This window comes from Larus michahellis, chromosome Z, assembly GCF_964199755.1.
Source record: "Larus michahellis chromosome Z, bLarMic1.1, whole genome shotgun sequence".
Classification (NCBI taxonomy): Eukaryota; Metazoa; Chordata; class Aves; order Charadriiformes; family Laridae; genus Larus; species Larus michahellis.
Window position 1 is genome coordinate 86,008,901 of NC_133930.1, and position 19,311 is coordinate 86,028,211.

Here is a 19,311-nt window from a genome sequence, read left to right on the forward strand (position 1 = left end):
TCAGAGGTAGCCTTTATCTTCCCAGAGCATCCTCTCTATATTTTGATCCAGTTTTGTCTCACTGGATAACTTACATTATCAGGTGTTATATATTTATTTCTTGGCAGGAAGTGCAAGTCATCACAACTATGATGCTACAAAAGCAAAAAAAAATGCATAACCAAGTGGCATTTTTAAAGAATATTTATCCACAATACCTTCCCATTGCTGCTGAAGAAGAAAGGAAAAGAAAGGAATAGCTGTAGTGAAAGGAACTTCCTTCTTCTCAAGGATCTCTGAAACTATACTCCCACACTCCATCCTGAAGCTCCTTACCATAGGGCAACTAAGAGTCCTGCAGCTCGCAGCTCATGAAAGAAACATCTCATACTTCACGGTGAAGTTCATTTACCTCTACTGTTAATCTGTATATGCCATGAAAAAGTCACGTGTGTGTGATTCAAGAATACTCATGGAGAACTGTAATACATTCTACTGTATCTTCTGGGAAGATGCTGTATCAAGAACACAATTTCAACATATGATAAAGGCAACAGTGTTAAAAGGAGGGGGAGGGAATCATAATAAAATGCATTCACACAGGGGAAAATAAATCTTTCTTTGGAATCAGACCAGGCCATAAATTACTGTGCAAAAAGGAAAGACAATAGGTTGATTAGTGATGCAAAAAGTGGTTCCTCCTCCCTATCATCTTAAACAACTACCATAAAGATATTATATTAAATTCTCTAGAGCAGAAAGCACTTAGCCTTTGGTTTCATGATTAAGAAGGCAACTGTTCATAAATATCTTACAAGCAAACACCATTCACTGTGTGATTTCTTATATAATTACAAGACTCAAATGAGTTGTGCAACCAGACAAGAAGTGGAACTACAGGGTAAACAAAGCGCACTACTTGCCTATCACATGAAATAAATCTTTTGCTTCAGAACAAAACTGGACTGAAAACTAAAGATCTTATTTTTTTAAGGAAGACCACATTTAAAGTTTCTACGGGGGAGGGAACACCACAGACTAAAGAAAAAGGACTAAAAACTTTTTTCTAGGGTCACATTAACATTTTAGCAAATTACTTTTTCCTTATACTAATTTTATAGTATTTTACAACTTTTGTAAAGTTAAAAATTAATAAGCCATATAAAATTTAAGCTGGAAACTTACATTACAATCAATTTTTTAAGGTTCAATCTACATATTTTTCAACTTAACTGCCTAAAACTGAGTATGGTAACAACTCTACCAGAATATCCTTCAGAAGCATGAGTTGTGACCAAAGCTATTTTTAGATAAGAGTTCTATGGTGAACCTTAGAGTTTCAACTACGTTCTACTAATCTGTTAGATAAATTATGCTTGTTGCAACCCAGCCAACAGCAGGTGGTCCCAACCCAAGATTCCCTTCACTGGTACACCACCAGGAAAAAGTGTGGAGGATATTACAAGCACAAAAAAAACATCCAATGAGAAAAGCAGTTAATGGTATGTATTATGAAAAAGGAAGAAAGAGTTCAGGGATAGAAAACGAAGGGAGCATTTATTGAAACGACATTTTTCCTCGATAGGCTGGTAATAAGTGAAATTACAATATCCTTCCTCATGTTAACCTTTGGAGCTGAGCATTATTCAGAAACTTTATGTTTGTTACAAATAAGAGAATCAAAAGTTTATTGCTTTGCAAGTGTGTGTCATGGAATAGCAGCGAACAAATAATTTGATTTTTCACATCAAGGCAGACTGGAATGATTTTTCCATTTTTTCCTGCTATCACAGGGTGCACCAGTGATAGGTTTATTATAGGAAAAAAATCATGTGGGCTGTATTACTCACCAACCCCTCTATTTGCATTGCCTGACATAACTCACACGCTCCCATTCAAATGGTATGATAAAAATTAAAAACACTGCAGAACCGACTATACCTATTTCAAATAATCCATTTTTTTATCTGTACTACTGGATCATATAGCTCCCTGAACCATTTCTTGGAATGATTACAAGTTTTTATTCAAGTTCGATTTTTGTACTATGACGCACTAATGGCAACGCGATAAAAAGAGAGGAGAGAAACAGATTGTACTGAGAAAAGGGATTCAGACAACTTGAGAGACAGGCCACATTTTCTGACCCTTTCTTCACAGGGTCAAGAGAGGTTATTAGCGTTTTCTGTGTATTACAGAACAGACTATATTCTACTCCAAATGTAATAAATATTAGGGACTGTTGCACCTAAGCAAATGCTGCAAATTACAATATGCATTTCAAAATCAGTGAGCTAAATTAGCTTCTACAATAACCATGTAAGTCCTTACTACAAAGAGATACCTTATTCAGACATCTTGCAAAATGTCCTGGTTTCAGCCAGGATAGAGTTAATATGTTTTATAGTAGCTGTGTTTTGGATTTAGTATGAAAATAATTTGATAACACATATTGGTTTTAGTTGCTACTAAGTGATTTACATTACTCAAGGACTTTTTCAGCTTCCCATATAAGTTGAGAGGGAGCACTGACAGAACAAGCTGGCCAAAGGGATATTTCATACCACAGACATCATGCTCAGTATATAAATGGGCATTGGCCGGGGGCAGGAATCCATGATTGCTGCTCAGGACAGGCTGGGAAACTGATCATTGGGTGGTGAGCGTGATTTGTCTTGTATCACTTCTTTTTTATATTCTTTTACCATTATTTTTTTCTCTCTTCCATTACTGTTCTATTAAACTGCCGTTATCTCAACCCATGAATTTCCCACTCCCCTCCTTTTCCCCTCTTCTCCTTACCCTACTTGGGGAGAGGGAGTGAGCGAGCAGCTGTGATGTCCTAGTTGCTGTCTGAGGTTAAACCATGACAGAAAATAACAAAGTTCATACCTATCCATTTCTTAATAGTTAACACAACTAGGCATTTTTATAGCTATTGTAAAGAGGTAAGAATTTATAAAACGGTTAATCTGAACAAAGCTTGCTTTGAACTTTTAAAAAACTCTTAAATTTAAATGTAGCATCTCCATTTTCCTCAATCAATAAAAAAGCATGTATATTCTTCCTTAGTACCAATAAGCACTTTCCTATAAACATCACAGGTCTCATCTAACCAGCCAGTCAGAACTTCTTAAGCATTTACAGTTTACAGCAACTCAATTTCAGAACATATCAATATACAATTTACATAAATACCTACCTTTAGTCAATATATTCTCTCTGTAACTGAAATCTTCAGTTTTAAGGGGCTATGCATAACATTCAGTTAATAGTTCATCAGTAGTCCTATGTAAAAAGAAATGCAGTAAAATTACTAATAGGTAGTATTTAAGGAACTAACACTTTCACAGATAAAATCCTAATTGCTTAAGTATTACATAAAATTGCTCATCCAATAAGACAGTATGCTTCTTAATTCCAACTGGCAAATAATAGTCCAAGTTCAAAATGTTAAAAAAAGTTTTAACTTCAGGATCCTCCATTTCTGTTGATACTTATACAAACCATGATGCCACATAGCACTTAATTTCATTGTTCCAAAGGTATAAAAGCAATTAAGATATGTACAGAAAGGGAAATTAGAAGGCCACAGAATGTCTGAAAATAGCATATGGCTAGTTCCTTTAACTCAGAAGTTTTGTAGAAGAATCAGCAAAGACAAGAATAAAAGAAGTTTAAAAGAACCGCATGTAAGTTTGATGATGGGATAGCCCCTGTTCCTTTACCGATACTTTCAAGTATGTATTATAAATGAAGAGGAAAGCCAACAAAGCTTGTACTTTTTCCACTGCTTTTATTACTTTTCTGAAAACAGAGGCTATGCAAAAAACTATATAAAAAATGACAGTAAGGTTGTAACTCCAGCTCACAAAAGCCAAGAAATTTAAAGTTAGTCTGACATTCAATCCTTAAATCACGCAATTGTGCTTCTTTTTTAAAAAGCAACAATGCAAGTTAATGACAAGTTGTCAGCCCTAACTTTGAATTGCCTGAAGTTTGTCATTTGGTGTTTGTGTCACAACCTTAATGTTATTTAAATGTAGTTTTTAGTATCTATTATTTAAAAAGGTCTACTTTACGACAGCAAAAAGCTTTGATGGAATAAACCTCAAAGTACACTGTAGTGCTGGTATGCCACTTCATTAGAAGTAGTGCATAAAACATATGCTGTTGACAAATCTAATTCATTAAAGGTGAGGTAGATGCACTTTAAAACAACTGGATGGCATCATTATCTACAGTTCCTTTTATAAATTATTCTTCTTTTCCCTTTTGACTGAACTTGTCAGTGTTCCCTTTTCAGACTGTGAATGTTTTTGCCTTAAAATCCAATACCTTCAACATGTTTGGACAAGTTAAGTAAGTAGCTTATTTGCTAAAACTGGAATTGTAAGCAGAAACATTCACACTGATTATTTCACCTATATTAACTAATGAGAAATAAAATTAAACAACAATGTATAAGAGTTTCAGTTTTGTCAAACATAAAATTTAAAAATGAAGAGAAGAGGAAATTACAAAGTACAACAGAGTAACATTGTGGCAGCATTTTGCATTGCTATTCAGATGACTTGGATTTGATATTAAATTGAATTCTGCAAGAGAGAAAAAGATCAGGCACATCACAGAGCTGACAGCTAGCTGACATATTTAGTTATAAAAGGAAGAATTGCTAACTATATTACTCAGACTTTTAGGTAAAGACCTATATTGGTATAGGAACTAAAGGCTATAGAAGGGTTCATAAATAAAGTTAAGCTGGTATTTTGAAGCATGGCCCATCAGCGTGGTGAATTCCTTCAGCAGCCTTCCAACAGATAAAAGGCATATAACTAGTCAAAAACTGATCAAATTCCATCTGGGAATATCAGTGCCTGTGAGAACATGGAAATGTTTCTCCTCATCCCAGAAAGAATGAAGTCCTTCTACCACTGTGGTCTCCAAATCACAGTGCAGGAGCTTCACTGAATCGGTGAAAAAAAAAAAAGTGAAAAAGAATGCTTTTGAGGACTAAATATAAGACAAGTTATGGTTAAATTCCACTAATCACATATTCAGGAAAATTCCAAGCTACACTGTATACAGGGAAATTGAAGAAAAAAATAACCAAAGATTCTTAATCAAGGATTCTTTCTGTAACACAATTTTCCATTTAACTCCTTATGAAGTAACCTAAATCTATCCATAAAAAATATATATAGCGAAATTTTTGCATAGAATGCATAATCATACCTCAATATGGCAATATTCTATACAAATATTTTGTAATTAATTAGCTGGATTAGCAAAGAATTCTGTCTTTTTCAAGAAAACCCCATGTATAGCACATAATATCATCCTATATATTTCTATACAAACACATGTTCACATACACATTTTTAACTATATGCAATATCGCAGATTAATTCAATATAGTCTCTTGCAGACATAAGCTCATGGCCAATAAAACACTTTGTCCTGAAAACATAAGAGATGGACATTTTGCTTAGAAAAAACTGGCATATGAGTAACTTAAATACGGAAACACCTCCGAATGTAATTCACCGAGGCCTATTTTATGCCTTCATGGGTTGCAGCTAATCAGTTTCTCCAAGCAACTCTAAATGTTTAAACTAAAAACTGACAGATTAATTTACCAAATTTCAATCAGCATCTACCATTTACCTCAGAAGATTTATATCCTGTATGTCCAAGATGCTACACATGCAATTCTCCTACTTAATCACCCCACTAATCCTCATCCTGCCCTTTTTTCATTTTGTTCCTTCTCCTGCCATACTGTCTTTACAATCCCATGAGTGGAACAGTCATACTTGTTTAAGTGTTCCACCACCGCAACATGGGAAGAGTTAGCTGCAGATGGACAAGAGTGTAGTAGTATCTCCATTCCAGGAGACACATCTCAAAGGCCACCTGTGCCCAGAATCCCTTAGTGAACTGAATTCAAAATCATTCCACTTACAACATTCTCATTGCTGAAAAGATCCATATCCTATTGACTGCCAGTACTAACATCTCCTTTTTGTTAAGTCATTTCTTAGATCTGTGAAGGGGGCTTCTGTTTACCTCTAAACAACGGGGAAGCAGGACTTTGGGTATGTAAGTTCTACTCTGGTCTGCCTAACAAATCTTTGAGGATGCTGCTGGGAGTGGGGAGGCAAGAAAAGGAGAGAAACAGGGTTGGCACGCTTAGAGAGTTTATGCTTATATAGAAGAGCCCATAATGCCTTCCCCAACACTTCCTGAAAAGATACTCTCTTCCCAGTCAGGAATTTCAGTCCTGCTCTTACTTCAGCCCTTAGTGATGATCTTTTTGAGCAATAACGTTCCTAACCACATAGCCCTTCTGTCAATACTGGCACTCCAGATGGGAGAAATCGCTGACAGCAAAAACCTTCTACACTAATAAATGTCATTGCTTCAGTCGGAAAGTGGAAGAAAAGGAGAAACCTTATCTATGTCACTGCTTCAAAGGAAATCTTTTATTCTTCTGTGCATAAGGGGCTGCCGAAGCACCCCTTCTGCAAAAGGTCTGGATGTTTTTCTGCAATCCTCAGGTTATTTCCAGGAAGCTATTCAGAGGACCTCACCAATCCTCATAAAGCTCCTGGGACTACAGATCACAAAAGGACATTGCTGTCTCTTTCCTTGAGAGAACTTTTCACTCATAGCATAGACTGGTGTCTCTGGATGGAAGAATGACTTATACATCTTATATCTGGGTATGCCAAAGCCAAGTAGAATCACACTGTAAAGTTAGCAGTAGCAAAACTTCACTTCTCTTAACTCCCATGCCCACAAGTTTGATGGGAAACAATCATTAAGCAAAATTTCTTGTTCAACCAAATGAATTCTTCACAAGACTCAATCAGAAAAATAAAAATTATGGATGTTCAGTTATTTTGCATTGAAACAGGTCTCAAAGCCTATCTGAAGAGAAAAACACTGTCTTATGGCAATAGGTTACTACATTAATATGATCCATTTCTTACTATGATTCTGACAGTTAATTTTGGATTTATTCTTTGGTAAATGCTGTCTGCTTTCTGAGTCTAGTAGACAATGACTTCTGACAAAATAAAAAAAAAACACCAATGAACACACTATTTTAGTACTGAATACTTCTACTACAATCTTCAAGAGACACTGACATCCCAGGGTAAGCTTGCCTTCTGAGGTGACCTGGAATTCTTAGGGATGGATGACAAAGCTGTAAGAATACAATACTTATCTGCAAGATCAGCTGATGACAGGGGTTTCACCTTAAGGGACAACTAAACAGTTACAAGGAACCGCTACCATACTCTGTTAACCTCACCTTAAGTACCAAATCTATGTCTGATACTAATTCTAAATAAACTTCCAGTTACATATTGATAAGATACATAGACAGAACTGTACACACTGTAGGGTATTTTGATATTAGCTTGCTCTTGTTGTACCTTCATTATCTTCCTTATTACAATTTATGCCATACTTTCTCCTAAATTCTTTTTAATATTTTTCTTTTTTCTTTCTGTTCACAATTACCTACATCTTTTGCCTGCCCTCTGTACTGACCTCAAGTACAGCAAACAGCAGAGAAGGTAAAAAGTATATATGCAACACGTTACCCCACTGGTTACATCATGTCTAACTTGATTTTCTAACGTCTGTGAGACAGGGTTCATGTTTGTCTGCATTGCGGGGCATCAATCACGCTATTGGCAGTTGCCTAACAAGAAATAAAACTCCAGGGAAAGAGGGGTTATTGCAGAGAAGAAACCATTCTGGAATATTCTGAGTAGATGCATTGCTATTTAACAACAATTATTAAGAAAAATATGTAATTTCTGCTACCATTACACACATTCACCATTCTGACTGCAGTTACTTAAGGAAGAATAATACACAAAAGACAAAGAAAATGCATTTTAAAACATATAGAAATTTTTTTTAAAAAAGAAACAAACAAAAAACCAAACAAACACAATCTGAATGAGCTTATGTGGATTCTCAAAAAAAAAAAAAAAAAAGGGAAAGGACTTTGCTGAAGAAAAAATTGCTGATCACATCAGAATGGATCTCCTATATAGGAGAAAATATTAAAAAGTCAGTGGGAGAATTAGGTCAATTAAGTATTCCGGGCAGGTACAGCGGATTTAGGTCAGGGCAGGAGAACACTAATATCATTAAGAAAGAAGGTCCAAGCAGCCAGGGACTAACTCATGTCAGGCAAAGGCAAGAAACTTTATGTGTAGGAAAGGTAAGTATTAAATGCAAAATGAAACCATTTCAGTACCTATATTTTAAAAGAAAGAACAATCAATCAAACAAAACCTTATTCCAAGTTATGAGTGACTGAAAATGCACTAATGAAGTGCAGTTCACTAATTCATTAACAAGTGAACCGATACACATAAAGTATATAGCTTGGCATCATTTACAGAAGAGTTATTGAACAAGTTGCTGAACACCATTCTGTGCTCTCTACATTTGTCCAACACTGATTCACTGACATATATTAATGGAATGCAAGTTGGCAGAAGGGCAGATGAATGCAAGGAGATAGAAGATAGGCTGAGCTTACAATGATCAGAAAAGGAAATGTTCTGTGTAAGAAAAATGTCTACAAGAAAGAAACGCAAACGAGACCTCCTGAAAAGACCATAAAAGATGTTTTTAGATAAGTACAAAGTTATGATAACTGAGTTTACATAATCAGTAAGGCTTGAAGAAAAGCAACAGTTTTCACAATGCTTGTTCTGCCGTTCTATATTCATCAGCTCATGAAAGAAACTACAGATTCATTTATAGAGAGACAATTAAGAAGCTATTCTAGCTTCTGTGGATTTATATTATGTTTATACTACTTCTAATTCTTGTAATCCCTTATCACTATAGAATGAAATTTAAATTCCTTCACTTTTTCAATAAAGCCACAGTCAGTGCTTCATACCGTAGACAAACTTACAAAATGGACTTAAAACAGGGCATAAAGTTAGATTTTTCTCCACATGAAGGCAGTGTGGAGGCACTTCATACTGTTTTTGCTTTTTTGACTGACTTTTCAGTATAGCTTCTTGTGTTCTGTACAAAGCTGTGATACCTAAATGTTTGACCAAAAGTTGCCTACGTCATTATTTTTTGTTTTGTCAAATTATACTGCTTAAACAAGTATACACACGTTATGTTGAGACAACAGAAGAAAAAAGCTCTAATGAATAGTTTTTTAAACTCTGAAATTGTTAATCGGTCAACTGACAGACTTCTTTGCCTCATGGAAAATATTTTAGGCACATAATGCAAAATAACTTCCACTAGATAAAAAACACCTGTCAGATCATATTTGACAATGGAAGAGATGTTTATGCATGGATTGTATCACTATCACAATTACTGCAAGAAATTACATATCATTTTCAACACAGGAAGTCAAAAGGCTAGAGAGGGGCAAAAAATGCAAAAAAAAAAACCCAACCCAAACCCTAAGCTGCAAAGTGAAGGATAAAGTGGTGAAGGCTTGCAGAACGAGGTTGTGATATTTAAGGACAAGGCTCAACGGTGATCACATTGACTATGGCAACACTAATGAGGCCTGGAGAAAAATAACTACACGTATTATGTGAAATAAAATAGTTATCTATGGGAAAATGTAAGAAGTGAAATTTAAAGGCAAAAGACGTGGTGGTAATACAACTATATGTAGAACTTAAAGGAGGCAAAAAGTGTAAGGTGGAAAGCTAGAGCAGTGGAATGAAAAAGAAATTTCTCTTTTTTGTCTCTAGGAAAAATCAAGAAACAAGACATCTCATAGAGACAGGCATCTGAAACACTGTAAGTAAACTCTTTTTGTGAAAGAGTAAAAGGCATATTTATTTCTCTGATCTTGGCTTCTTAAAGAACTGAGGACATGGGAGCTGTACAGCCATTCTCGATAATCCTTAAAACGTAATTAGAAATTTTGTAAGTGAAATACCATTTGTGTAACACTGAAAATCACTTCTGAATTTTTATAAAAGATGTCACATGTACTGTAGAAGATAAAGTGTAAAAGTGGATATCCATCTAAATCCAGATACAAACTGCTTAAATATAGTTTATAATACTGAGCAACTGAACCACATATTTGACGCATTACAAGGACAAAGAAACCTAGAGGTCTTGAAAAATACTCCAGTTAAAAAGATTGCTCCCTAGACCTACAAGACCTAATATTAACCATTGTATATAAGAGAAAGCTTAATGAACCAAGAGATATCTAGCTACTACAATGAGATCACAACAAGGATGGAAAAGAAGAAAGTATTTTAGGCTTATTATGAAAAAATAATAGAGGCAGAGGAAAAGTGAAATCCAAACTTATCAGACACCACTAAAACGAAGGTAAAAACATGTTCTCAATTTCTTAAAGCTACACTTCAGTAGCAATGTACTTTAAAATGAAAACAGACATGAAATGTTAGAGGTCTCAGTTATTTTGATTCCACATATTTTATATGTCAGATACAAGGGAAAAAAACCCACAGCTAGAAAATATTTAATTCACAAAAGTAACATATGGTCATCATATAAGTATGTAACTTTTTCACTAGTAGCTAGGTTACAGTACTGTGTGCTGAAATTTATGGTACTGTATGCTGAAGACTTCCCCAGCCTGTTAAGGGCCCTGTGGCATAAAACTGCTATTAGTTACTAGTTAAGTAATAGTTTACAGTAAGTAGTAGTTAATAAGAATTACATTGTTAACTTTAAAAAATATTAATCCAAACATTATCTATTTCAGCTTTACCAGAGTAAATAAATCCAGAACTATTTATTCATATGAACTGTTACTAGTTTTTAAATAAGATAAATTTTGACTATCAAATAAAAAAAATATTTAGGGACAACAGATTAAGTGTGGTCCAAAGTTTAGATTACTTTTTGTAAAACAAACATAGCGTTTTGATTTTTTGCAGTCCGGGTACAACAATTACAATGAATACCTTTACAGTACTGACAACTCATTAGTGAAGGTATAAAGGCGCAACAGGTACAAAATAGAAAATGCAACTGATGTTCATTGTCAAACAAGAAATGCAAGCAATAACTACAGCGATTTAACTCTGAATATTCAAGTAAATGTTTGAAGGTTTTACAGTGCCACTTATATCAAAAGCTGACGACAGACGTTGTTGATGGTTACTTCTTCATGCTTGCATACAAAAATATAGCTGCAATATTAACGAAACAGAAGATGGGAAAAGCTTCAGTAAGCATTAGGGGTACCAGAATACTTTATAAACAGCAACCCAAGACCCATCTGAGGCCCAGCAGAACTATTTTTCCATTTTGGTATTTGGTAAACTCAGGCAGATTCAAAACCAAGTGTCCAACGTGCCGCCAACCTTCAGATGTCTGAAGACAGGCGAGTTTGGTTTTCCTTCGACAGGAATACCTTCTATTGATCTAAGCTGCAGTGACAAGTACTGAGCACTTGTGAATGTTTTGCCACAGATTTCTCAGTTTACAGGTCTTAAATATGAAACAGCTACCTCAATGAGTACAAAGTGACTTGTCCACTATCACATAAGAATTATACAGAAGGGGAGAGAGCAGCATTCAGTTCTCTACAGAGGCAATTCATTCACCTTTTCTTCGCTTGAATCAGGATGTGTGCCTTCTACTCTCCAACTGTATAAAAAAGGAATAAAAAAAGTGTTCTACAAAGCTAATTGTGTTCATTAGAAAGCACTAACAGATTTCTTGTGTGCTATCCATTCAGTGCATTCAATGACAAAGGAATAAAGTAAAAAGTCATCTCTCAAATACAAGAGGGATCAAAATAAAGTTTCACAATCATTATCTTGGCATGTCTACATTTCTAAATCCTAAACTGAGTGCTTGAGGTACAATCTGAATATTATTTTGACCTTTTCACGTTGATTTGTAATTTAAAAAAACATCAAACCCTGACCTGCGTAAATAAAAGTCAGTACAAACTTGATCAGTGGGGCAAGAATCCCTTCACCAAAACATGTGCCTCGATTATCTGGCGGCTGCAGCACCTGGTCATCTTCCCTGAGGATCAGCCATCATATGGCACATGACACTCTGAAAGTTTCTCTGAGATACGGAGAAAAGGGCACTGGGGATCATAAACCCTCGGTCCCTTCCCCGACTCTCAGACAGCCTGTTCCTGAGGGGAGACTTCTCAGCCTGCACCTACATCCAACTCCACCTGGTTCCTCCGCCAGCTTCCTCTACTCAGCGAGGTCTCTTCCGTCTTCCATCCCTAACAGACCGCCTTCCACTCTTTTAACTCTGTTGAGCAACAGAAATGGTGGTTTTCAGAGACTCTTAGGCGGCAACGGCCTGTTTTCCCGCTCGCCCTCCACCACACGCCCCCCTCACTGGGCACCGAGTCCTCCTGCCCTGGGGGAAGCCCACCCCCTTCCCGGGCACCCCGTCCTGAGGGAAGGCCTCCCCCTCCCCGGGAACCGAGTCCTCCCCGCCTGAGAGAAGGCTACCCCTTCTCGCCGCTCCGCTCCGGCGGGGCGGCCTCAGAGGAGCGGGCGCCCACCGGGGGAGCCTCGGAACTGCGCAACGCCCGGCCGCGCCGCGGAGGAGAGGAAGCGGCCGCAGGAAGCTCGGCGGCGGGTCGCCCCTGACCCCGTCCCGCACGGGGAGGGGAGGGGAAGGGCAGCCCCGCCCGGCGGGCCACTTACCGGGCCGGGGTCCCCCCGCGGCTCGGCGCTCACAGCCCCGGCGACCGCGGAGCGTCGGTGACAACGGCCCGGAACGGCCGCGCCGCCACATCCGGGGGCGGGGCGGGGGAAGGCGGGAACACGCCGGGGCGCGGTGCCCGGTAGGGCCCGGACCGTCCCGGGGGATGAGAGGGCTCCCGGACGCCCCCATGGCCTCTGTAAGTGATGGCAGGCGGGTGGGCTTCCCCCGACGCTGAGGGCAGACGCTTCGCCCCGCGCTGCTTCCGCCCGGCACCGCTCCCCCTCAGCGGCGCTTCCCCGCGGGGCCTCCCCGGAGGGCGGGCGGCTTTCCCTCACGGGGGGGCGGTGGGAGGCCGCGCCGTTCCGCGAGTGCGGGTCGGGGGGCTCCCGCCTGCGGGTTGCGGGGAGCCGCGGTGCCCAGCCCGGGGGGGCTCGGCCCGTCGCCGGCCGCGGTCTGTGGTCTCCGGCCTGCCCCCTCACCGCCGTCGGGCAGCGCCGAGTCCTCCCCGTGTGTTTTCCCCTTTTTTTCTTTTTATCGGAAGGCTGGTAGGAAGTACTAGTAAGAGCGTGCAAGCAGCGTTTCGTGATGTGTATTTGGGGCGCTAATGTCTCCTTTTCGTTTGTTTTTCTCTCAACAGATGGCTAGTGGCGGCCAGAGACGGATCGTCCAATTAACCGGATTTAAAAAAGAAGAGAAGGCGGCACTGCTGAAATGGCTCTTCAGACTGGACTGTGTTTTTTTAAATGATAAGGTATCGTTCATTAAAGTACCTGTTGGCTAGAGCAGAAAGAAAAAGTGCAAGCCTTAAAGCACTGTGCAGTAGTTATCATTCTGCATAAATAGCCAAGAAGGTTAAAGTGTTTCCAGTGATACGTGTGTCTTGTTTTGTTTTTGTTTTGTTAGAAATACAGAAATTGTACGCATCTTATAGCAAAAAAGCTGAGCAAGAGTGAGAAGTTCTTAGCAGCCTGCGCTGCAGGTGAGTGAAATAGTTCCTGTAAAATTTCATAGCATCATAACATAGGACCTTAATCTTGACTTTTTAACATAGTATTATGTTGAAGTTCTGATTTACTTCTTTCTGGTTTGGGTTTTTTCCTGGCATCTTCCTTTATTTGGTCTGCATCTGTTCTCAAACAGAAAGCTTTCTTATATATTAGTTAGATCGTGAAGTTCTATCCAAATTATATGGGTGCTTAAAAATGGATTGCTTGGAAAGGAGGCAGAGAGAATACGGACACCTGTAATCAGCATGCACCAAATTCACATGTGGCATGTAAAGGTCACTGTAAGTTTCTGTTTATGTAGCAAGAGAAAATTCCAGGCTTTTGCCATTCTGACACAAGCCTCTTGTCTTGCCTCTTGCTTTCCTTTTACCTAAGGCCTGATGCTGAAATCCCATATATAAGCAACTAAAATGCTTTTAGATTGAGAATTCTGTATTTTCAGATATCTTTATAGAGAGATTACCTGGAAGGAGTTTATGGTGAGTTTGGAAAATCTTGTCGAGTTACAAGATTTCACGATACCGATACAGTAACTGGTTAGACCTGATCTTTGTTACTCTTAAATTTAGTAGTTAACAGACAGAAATAAGTAAACATAAATTTGTGTTTAAAGTTATGTGTGAATTTCTTGGTTTCATATTTGTACTTGCATACCATATTAGTAGGAATTTTCAATCATCTATCACTGCTAGAATGAAGGTGTGTGTATATATACGTATACACACCTGAATACTTGTAGTGATGTGAAATTCTGATCACGCTCTAACCAAAAAGGAAATAGACCAAAAGTTTCCACAAGGGAAACAATATTAAAATGCAGAAAGATTTCTGGCATAGCACTTCATTTTAACAACTATAAAAGTTTGAGTTAATGTTTTCTTACTTTTTGGGATTTAAAACATCTGGAGATGTTTTCTTGAACTGAGTGGAAACTGTATACATAGTGTCCACATGGCAATGCAAAACTCTGTCTTGTTTCTGTACTTGCAAATCTTCCCCAGTACCATGTAGCACTGTTTAATCCTGGAAGAGGTGCTCTTTTTGCATAAGCATTGCTCTTGCCCTTGATGGCAGAGAGAGCGTGCTCATTCCTACTGCGGTTTTTCCCAAGTAAGTTTAAAAGATCATGCTTAAACTCATTTAGAACTCCCTAGAGGCAATCCGAAATACTAACAAGGATGCCAGTCTTTGCGGACTTCCTAGCTGACAGAAGTTTTGAGATGGAAACTTTGAAATGGAAGTGATTTTAACATACAGGTTGTGCACAGCATACCTTTTCCAGTCATAAGTCTACTGGTACCTATGCTAGGTTATGTAGAAGTACCATCTGTGCTCCTGCACTGAGACGTTTTGCCAGTCAACCCTGCTGTTCTGTGAAACCAATTAGGTTCACACAATTCAAGTCAATTTCTCTTGCAGTATCTTCTGTAGGTAGTGTTTCAATACAGGAGCAGGGTACTAACCACGGCTCTTGACCTGAACCTGTAAGAAGAGAGAGACAGAGAAAAAGGGGAAGATCATTACACAGAGTATCAAAAGCGTACATGCGGAAGATGAAAGAGGAGAGGCGGAGGAGGTGGAGCCAAGGGATGAGAGAAAAGGATGTGAAAAGAAGAAAGGGGAAAGACAAAAGTCTAAAACCGTGTCCCCCTAATATTGGTATTCACTACACTTGCAGTGCAAGTAGTATTAAGAGTATGTAAAAGAAACAGCTTACATGCTAAAACCTTCACTCCTCTTTATAATAATTGGTGGTAAAATATTTCTTCATTTTACTATGTTTTAGTACTTTTGTAAAAATGTCAAATGGTATTAAAAATAAAGGGTTAAGCAAGGTTCTGTGGAAGTCATAAGAACAAAATCTGGGAGGCTGAAAAATTCCGTTTGCAGATTTTTGAGGGGATAGACAAGTATTTATCTAGAAAGGGTAAAAAGGTACTTCATCGTTTAAAAGGAAACAAAGTGATCATTTTCAGCGGCATTGAGAGATTTCTGGTTTTAAAGTGTGAAGAGAAGAACTCTTGTAGTAGGAAGAAGTTTTTAAAATGATACTTACAATTCCAGCTTTTATTTGCACAAGAAAGGTCGAAGTTAATTTTGTATTAGATCTTCAGTTGATTGCCATTTGTCTGCACAAAAAATCTTTTGTGGTTGACAGTTCATTTGCTTTTTAGGAAAGTGGATACTAACTAAGGAGTACATAATTAATAGTGCCGAAAGTGGCAGATGGCTTGATGAAACAACGTACGAATGGGGATATGAAATTGAAAAAGACACCCATTATTCACCTCAAAGGCAATCTGCACCTAAAAGATGGCGCGAAGAACTGACACGCACTAGTGCTCCAGGGGCATTCCACAGATGGAAAGTTGTCCTCCCTGTTAAGGAAGGTGATAAACGAATGGCGTCTATTAGAAGGTAGGAGGAATTGTCTTAAAGCTTAAATAATGAACAATGGAACACTTATTGTGTGGTCAAACACATTATTTTCTTGCATCCCAGTTAATTTGGTCCATAACAGCTCTTCAAACTCTGAATTACTTTCTATGAATATACTTCCATATATTTTATAATAAAATTACTTTAAATCTTGAACACCACTCATTTTCTTCCTTTCTTTATAGTATACCGTCAAAAATAACACGTATTCTCATGTTTGCATCTTAGTAAACTGTGTACAGAAACTTTCTTCATGAAGCAATGTACATTGGCTTATGTTTTTTTATGGTTAATCCTTTATCTGGTGTCGATGTTACACTCAAATAGTAGCTGGAACAGGATACATTATTTCACTTGGGTGGGTGACCTGTGCCAGCTGTGAACTGTGCCTTAGGGACGTGGGCCACACTGTGACTGACCTGATTGGTTTTTTTCTCACCTCCCTGTAACAGCTTCTTGTAGTTCTGAAGACCTGATTTGTACTGTATCAGATGTTTCTGGTACAATGTAAATACAGGTAGTTCAGAAGGGAAAAGACAAAAGAATAAAGGAAAAGCAGAGAAAAGGAAAACAACTGAAGTTGCCCAGAGAGGTGGTGGAGGTCCCATCCCTGGGGACATTCAAGGCCAGGCTGGATGAGGCTCTGAGCAACCTGATCTAGTTAAAGATGTCCCTGCTGACTGCAGGGGGGTTGGGATAGATGGCCTTTAGAGGTCTCTTCCAACCCAACGCATTCTGTGATTCTAATTCTGGGACTGCATTCTTTTTTTCCATACTGTTCCTACACATTTGGATTCTGTCGTTTAAATACTACATTTAATCTCAAACAGAGCATGTTAAGTCGTGTTTGCTTGTAGTGCAGTAAAAGCAAACATCCCCTGACACTGTTTTAGAGCTTTCCGTTCTCTGCAGGCACAGATACTGTCCTACTCTCCTTATCTGTTGAAATCCCAGTTAATTACTCCTCAGGTCTCAGTGTGCCACAGATGCACAGGCAAGAAGGGAAGTGCAGTTTGGTTAATGATGGTACAGGGCTGCATGCTGCCTCACAGAATGCCTGTGTATCTGCAGTTCATAAAGACAAAGTGAGGTGTAGCTGAAGCTACCATCTTCTGATTTTGCCAGCTGAAAACATTCTAAGTATGCTATTTTTGTGGCTGAGCAGAAGAGTTTACTGTGTTCTGTCTTGCAGAAAGACGCGCTCATCCTGCTACACTTGTGAAAGATGCTGTTTCTTTTTCTGTAAAAACTGCTTATGCAGATCTTCATGATAACACTATTGGAATGCTGTCTTGCACAACTCTGTGTTTGCAATAGAAATAACCTTTAACAGGAACTACATCAGCAAGACAGGTGAACAGGCAGTTTTGTGGAAGGAATGTCTTTTTCAAGACTGTTTCCCATATAGCAACACGGGGATCCTTTTACTCAGTCAGAAAACACTGAAAGGTGGACACTTTTTATCTCCAGCAAGTACTGTTTTCAGTCATAAAGGCCACTGTAACTTTGGGGAAAGATTGGTTTTTCTCTAATACTTACAAAACTTGTGCCTTTTTTCCCCCCTTCTGTGCTTTTCCTGCCTTTACTGTTGGATGGGTAAGTGTGTGAGACCAGCATCCTTTTCTTTTTACGTACCTGGATTATGAAAAATAAAACATATCCAGCATGTCAAAAGACCTTGTTTCTTCCCCTGTTTTTTTGACTGGCATCTTTTATAAAAAATAGGAATAGTTGCAACAAGACAAGTCAGAAAATTACTTCTTGGGAGACTCTTACATGTAATGGTGTCCCAAAGACAAGCAGATCTGTTTTCTGCGTATGATATTGGACAGCACCAAATGCTGTGAAAGACTCCAAAATGAAGTTAAAAAGTGTATTTGCATTATGAAAACTTTTGGTAAACCACTTAATTTATTGCAAAACTTAATTGAAAGACCATCATCATTTTGGGGGACATAATGCAATAAATTACAGCTGCTGTCAAAAAATTTTGATCTTTGAAAAAGTACACAGGTAAAGCTTTCTATCAGATATGTAGGAGGTGTACGTAGATTTTAATTAATAGTGTTAAATTGTGGAGAGAAGGATGTCTTATTAAGTGGGTTATTAAATGCCCTTTTATTCTCCTAATGAAGGTTGGGCAATCTTACATCTAGAACCTCATTCTCTCTTACTTGCATGCTTGTATTTTGTGGATGATAATGTAGCTTTAGGCAGTATTAATATAATACAGTTAATACATCTTTCTAAATATGTTTATTTAGAGTTCTTCAAGCTGGAAAGGCAACCATATGTTCATCTCAAAATGCAGAGTGCACTATAACTCATATATTCCTCAGCAAAGAAATTTTTCCTATGCAAAACAAAAAATTTTCTGAAGCTCCATACTACACTGTGCAATATATAGGAGATTATCTTTTTGGGGTAAGTACATTAAAAAATGTATCTAAAATTAGTTTTTAATTGTTAGCCTTTTATGGCAGGTTTACTGGTTACTGTAAATAATGCAGCATTAATAATAGAGGGGGAAATGATCAGCCTGAATGTTTTATAATTTGATTAAAGGTAACACAAATTTCTGATGCTGGGACTGTTTATCGAAGAGAAGAGAAGGCTTGTGAATGTATATAAATACCTGGAGGGAGGGTGCAAAGAAGACAGAGCCAGGCTGTTGTCAGTGATGCTCTGTGACAGGACAAGAAGCAATGGGTGCAAACTGAAGCACAGGAGGTTCTGTCTGAAAGTTTGGGATTTTTTTTTTTCACTGTGAGGGTGATGGAGCACTGGAACAGGTTGCACAAAGAGGCTGTGGAGTCTCCGTTCTTGGAGATATTCAAAAGCTGTCCAGGCACGGTCCTGGGTAACTGGCTTTACATGGCCTTCCTTGGGCTGGGTGTTTGGACCAGATGACTTCCAGAAATCCCCTACATCTTCAACTACTCTGTGATTCTGTAATAGAAAAATTATCTTTCCGAAAGGGGTGTTCTGTTTCAGATCTAAAGAAATAATACCAAGGAAGCGTACATTATTTCTTTTTCTCTCTATGTTTGTTCTTTCTTGGCTCCTGCTTTGTGCTGCTATTACTGGAAAAAATAATTAGGCTGCATGAGGAAGTTCCAGCGTAGGTGACCATCAACTAAACAGTTATTCACAAAATACCAAGAAAAAAAAAATTCATTTTTCATTTATATTC

At 38.3% G+C, this 19,311-nt stretch overlaps 2 protein-coding genes across 4 annotated transcripts in view; one reads left to right on the plus strand and one right to left on the minus strand.

The window, feature by feature from the left end:
- The window catches only part of KIAA0825 (KIAA0825 ortholog), a 254,964-nt gene extending 242,187 nt beyond the window's left edge, over positions 1-12,777 (minus strand). For both annotated transcript variants that reach the window (XM_074569791.1, XM_074569792.1), the window contains exons 1-3: positions 12,672-12,777; positions 12,173-12,267; positions 3,182-3,267 (exon numbers count right to left, since the gene is read on the minus strand). The gene's annotated coding sequence lies outside the window, so the exon portion shown is untranslated. The remainder of the gene's footprint in view (positions 1-3,181; positions 3,268-12,172; positions 12,268-12,671) is intronic.
- SLF1 (SMC5/6 complex localization factor 1) overlaps positions 12,777-19,311 on the plus strand; it is a 41,115-nt gene continuing 34,580 nt past the window's right edge. Inside the window, exons 1-5 of one of the 2 annotated variants that reach the window (XM_074569793.1) lie at positions 12,777-12,868; positions 13,310-13,423; positions 13,576-13,651; positions 15,854-16,097; positions 18,383-18,542. In XM_074569793.1, coding sequence (XP_074425894.1) covers positions 12,836-12,868; positions 13,310-13,423; positions 13,576-13,651; positions 15,854-16,097; positions 18,383-18,542 — 627 coding nt within the window. In that variant the 5' untranslated portion in view covers positions 12,777-12,835. Of the gene's footprint in view, positions 12,869-13,309; positions 13,424-13,575; positions 13,652-15,853; positions 16,098-17,575; positions 17,715-18,382; positions 18,543-19,311 lie in introns of those variants that run through there. The other variant, XM_074569794.1, reaches the window with a different exon arrangement.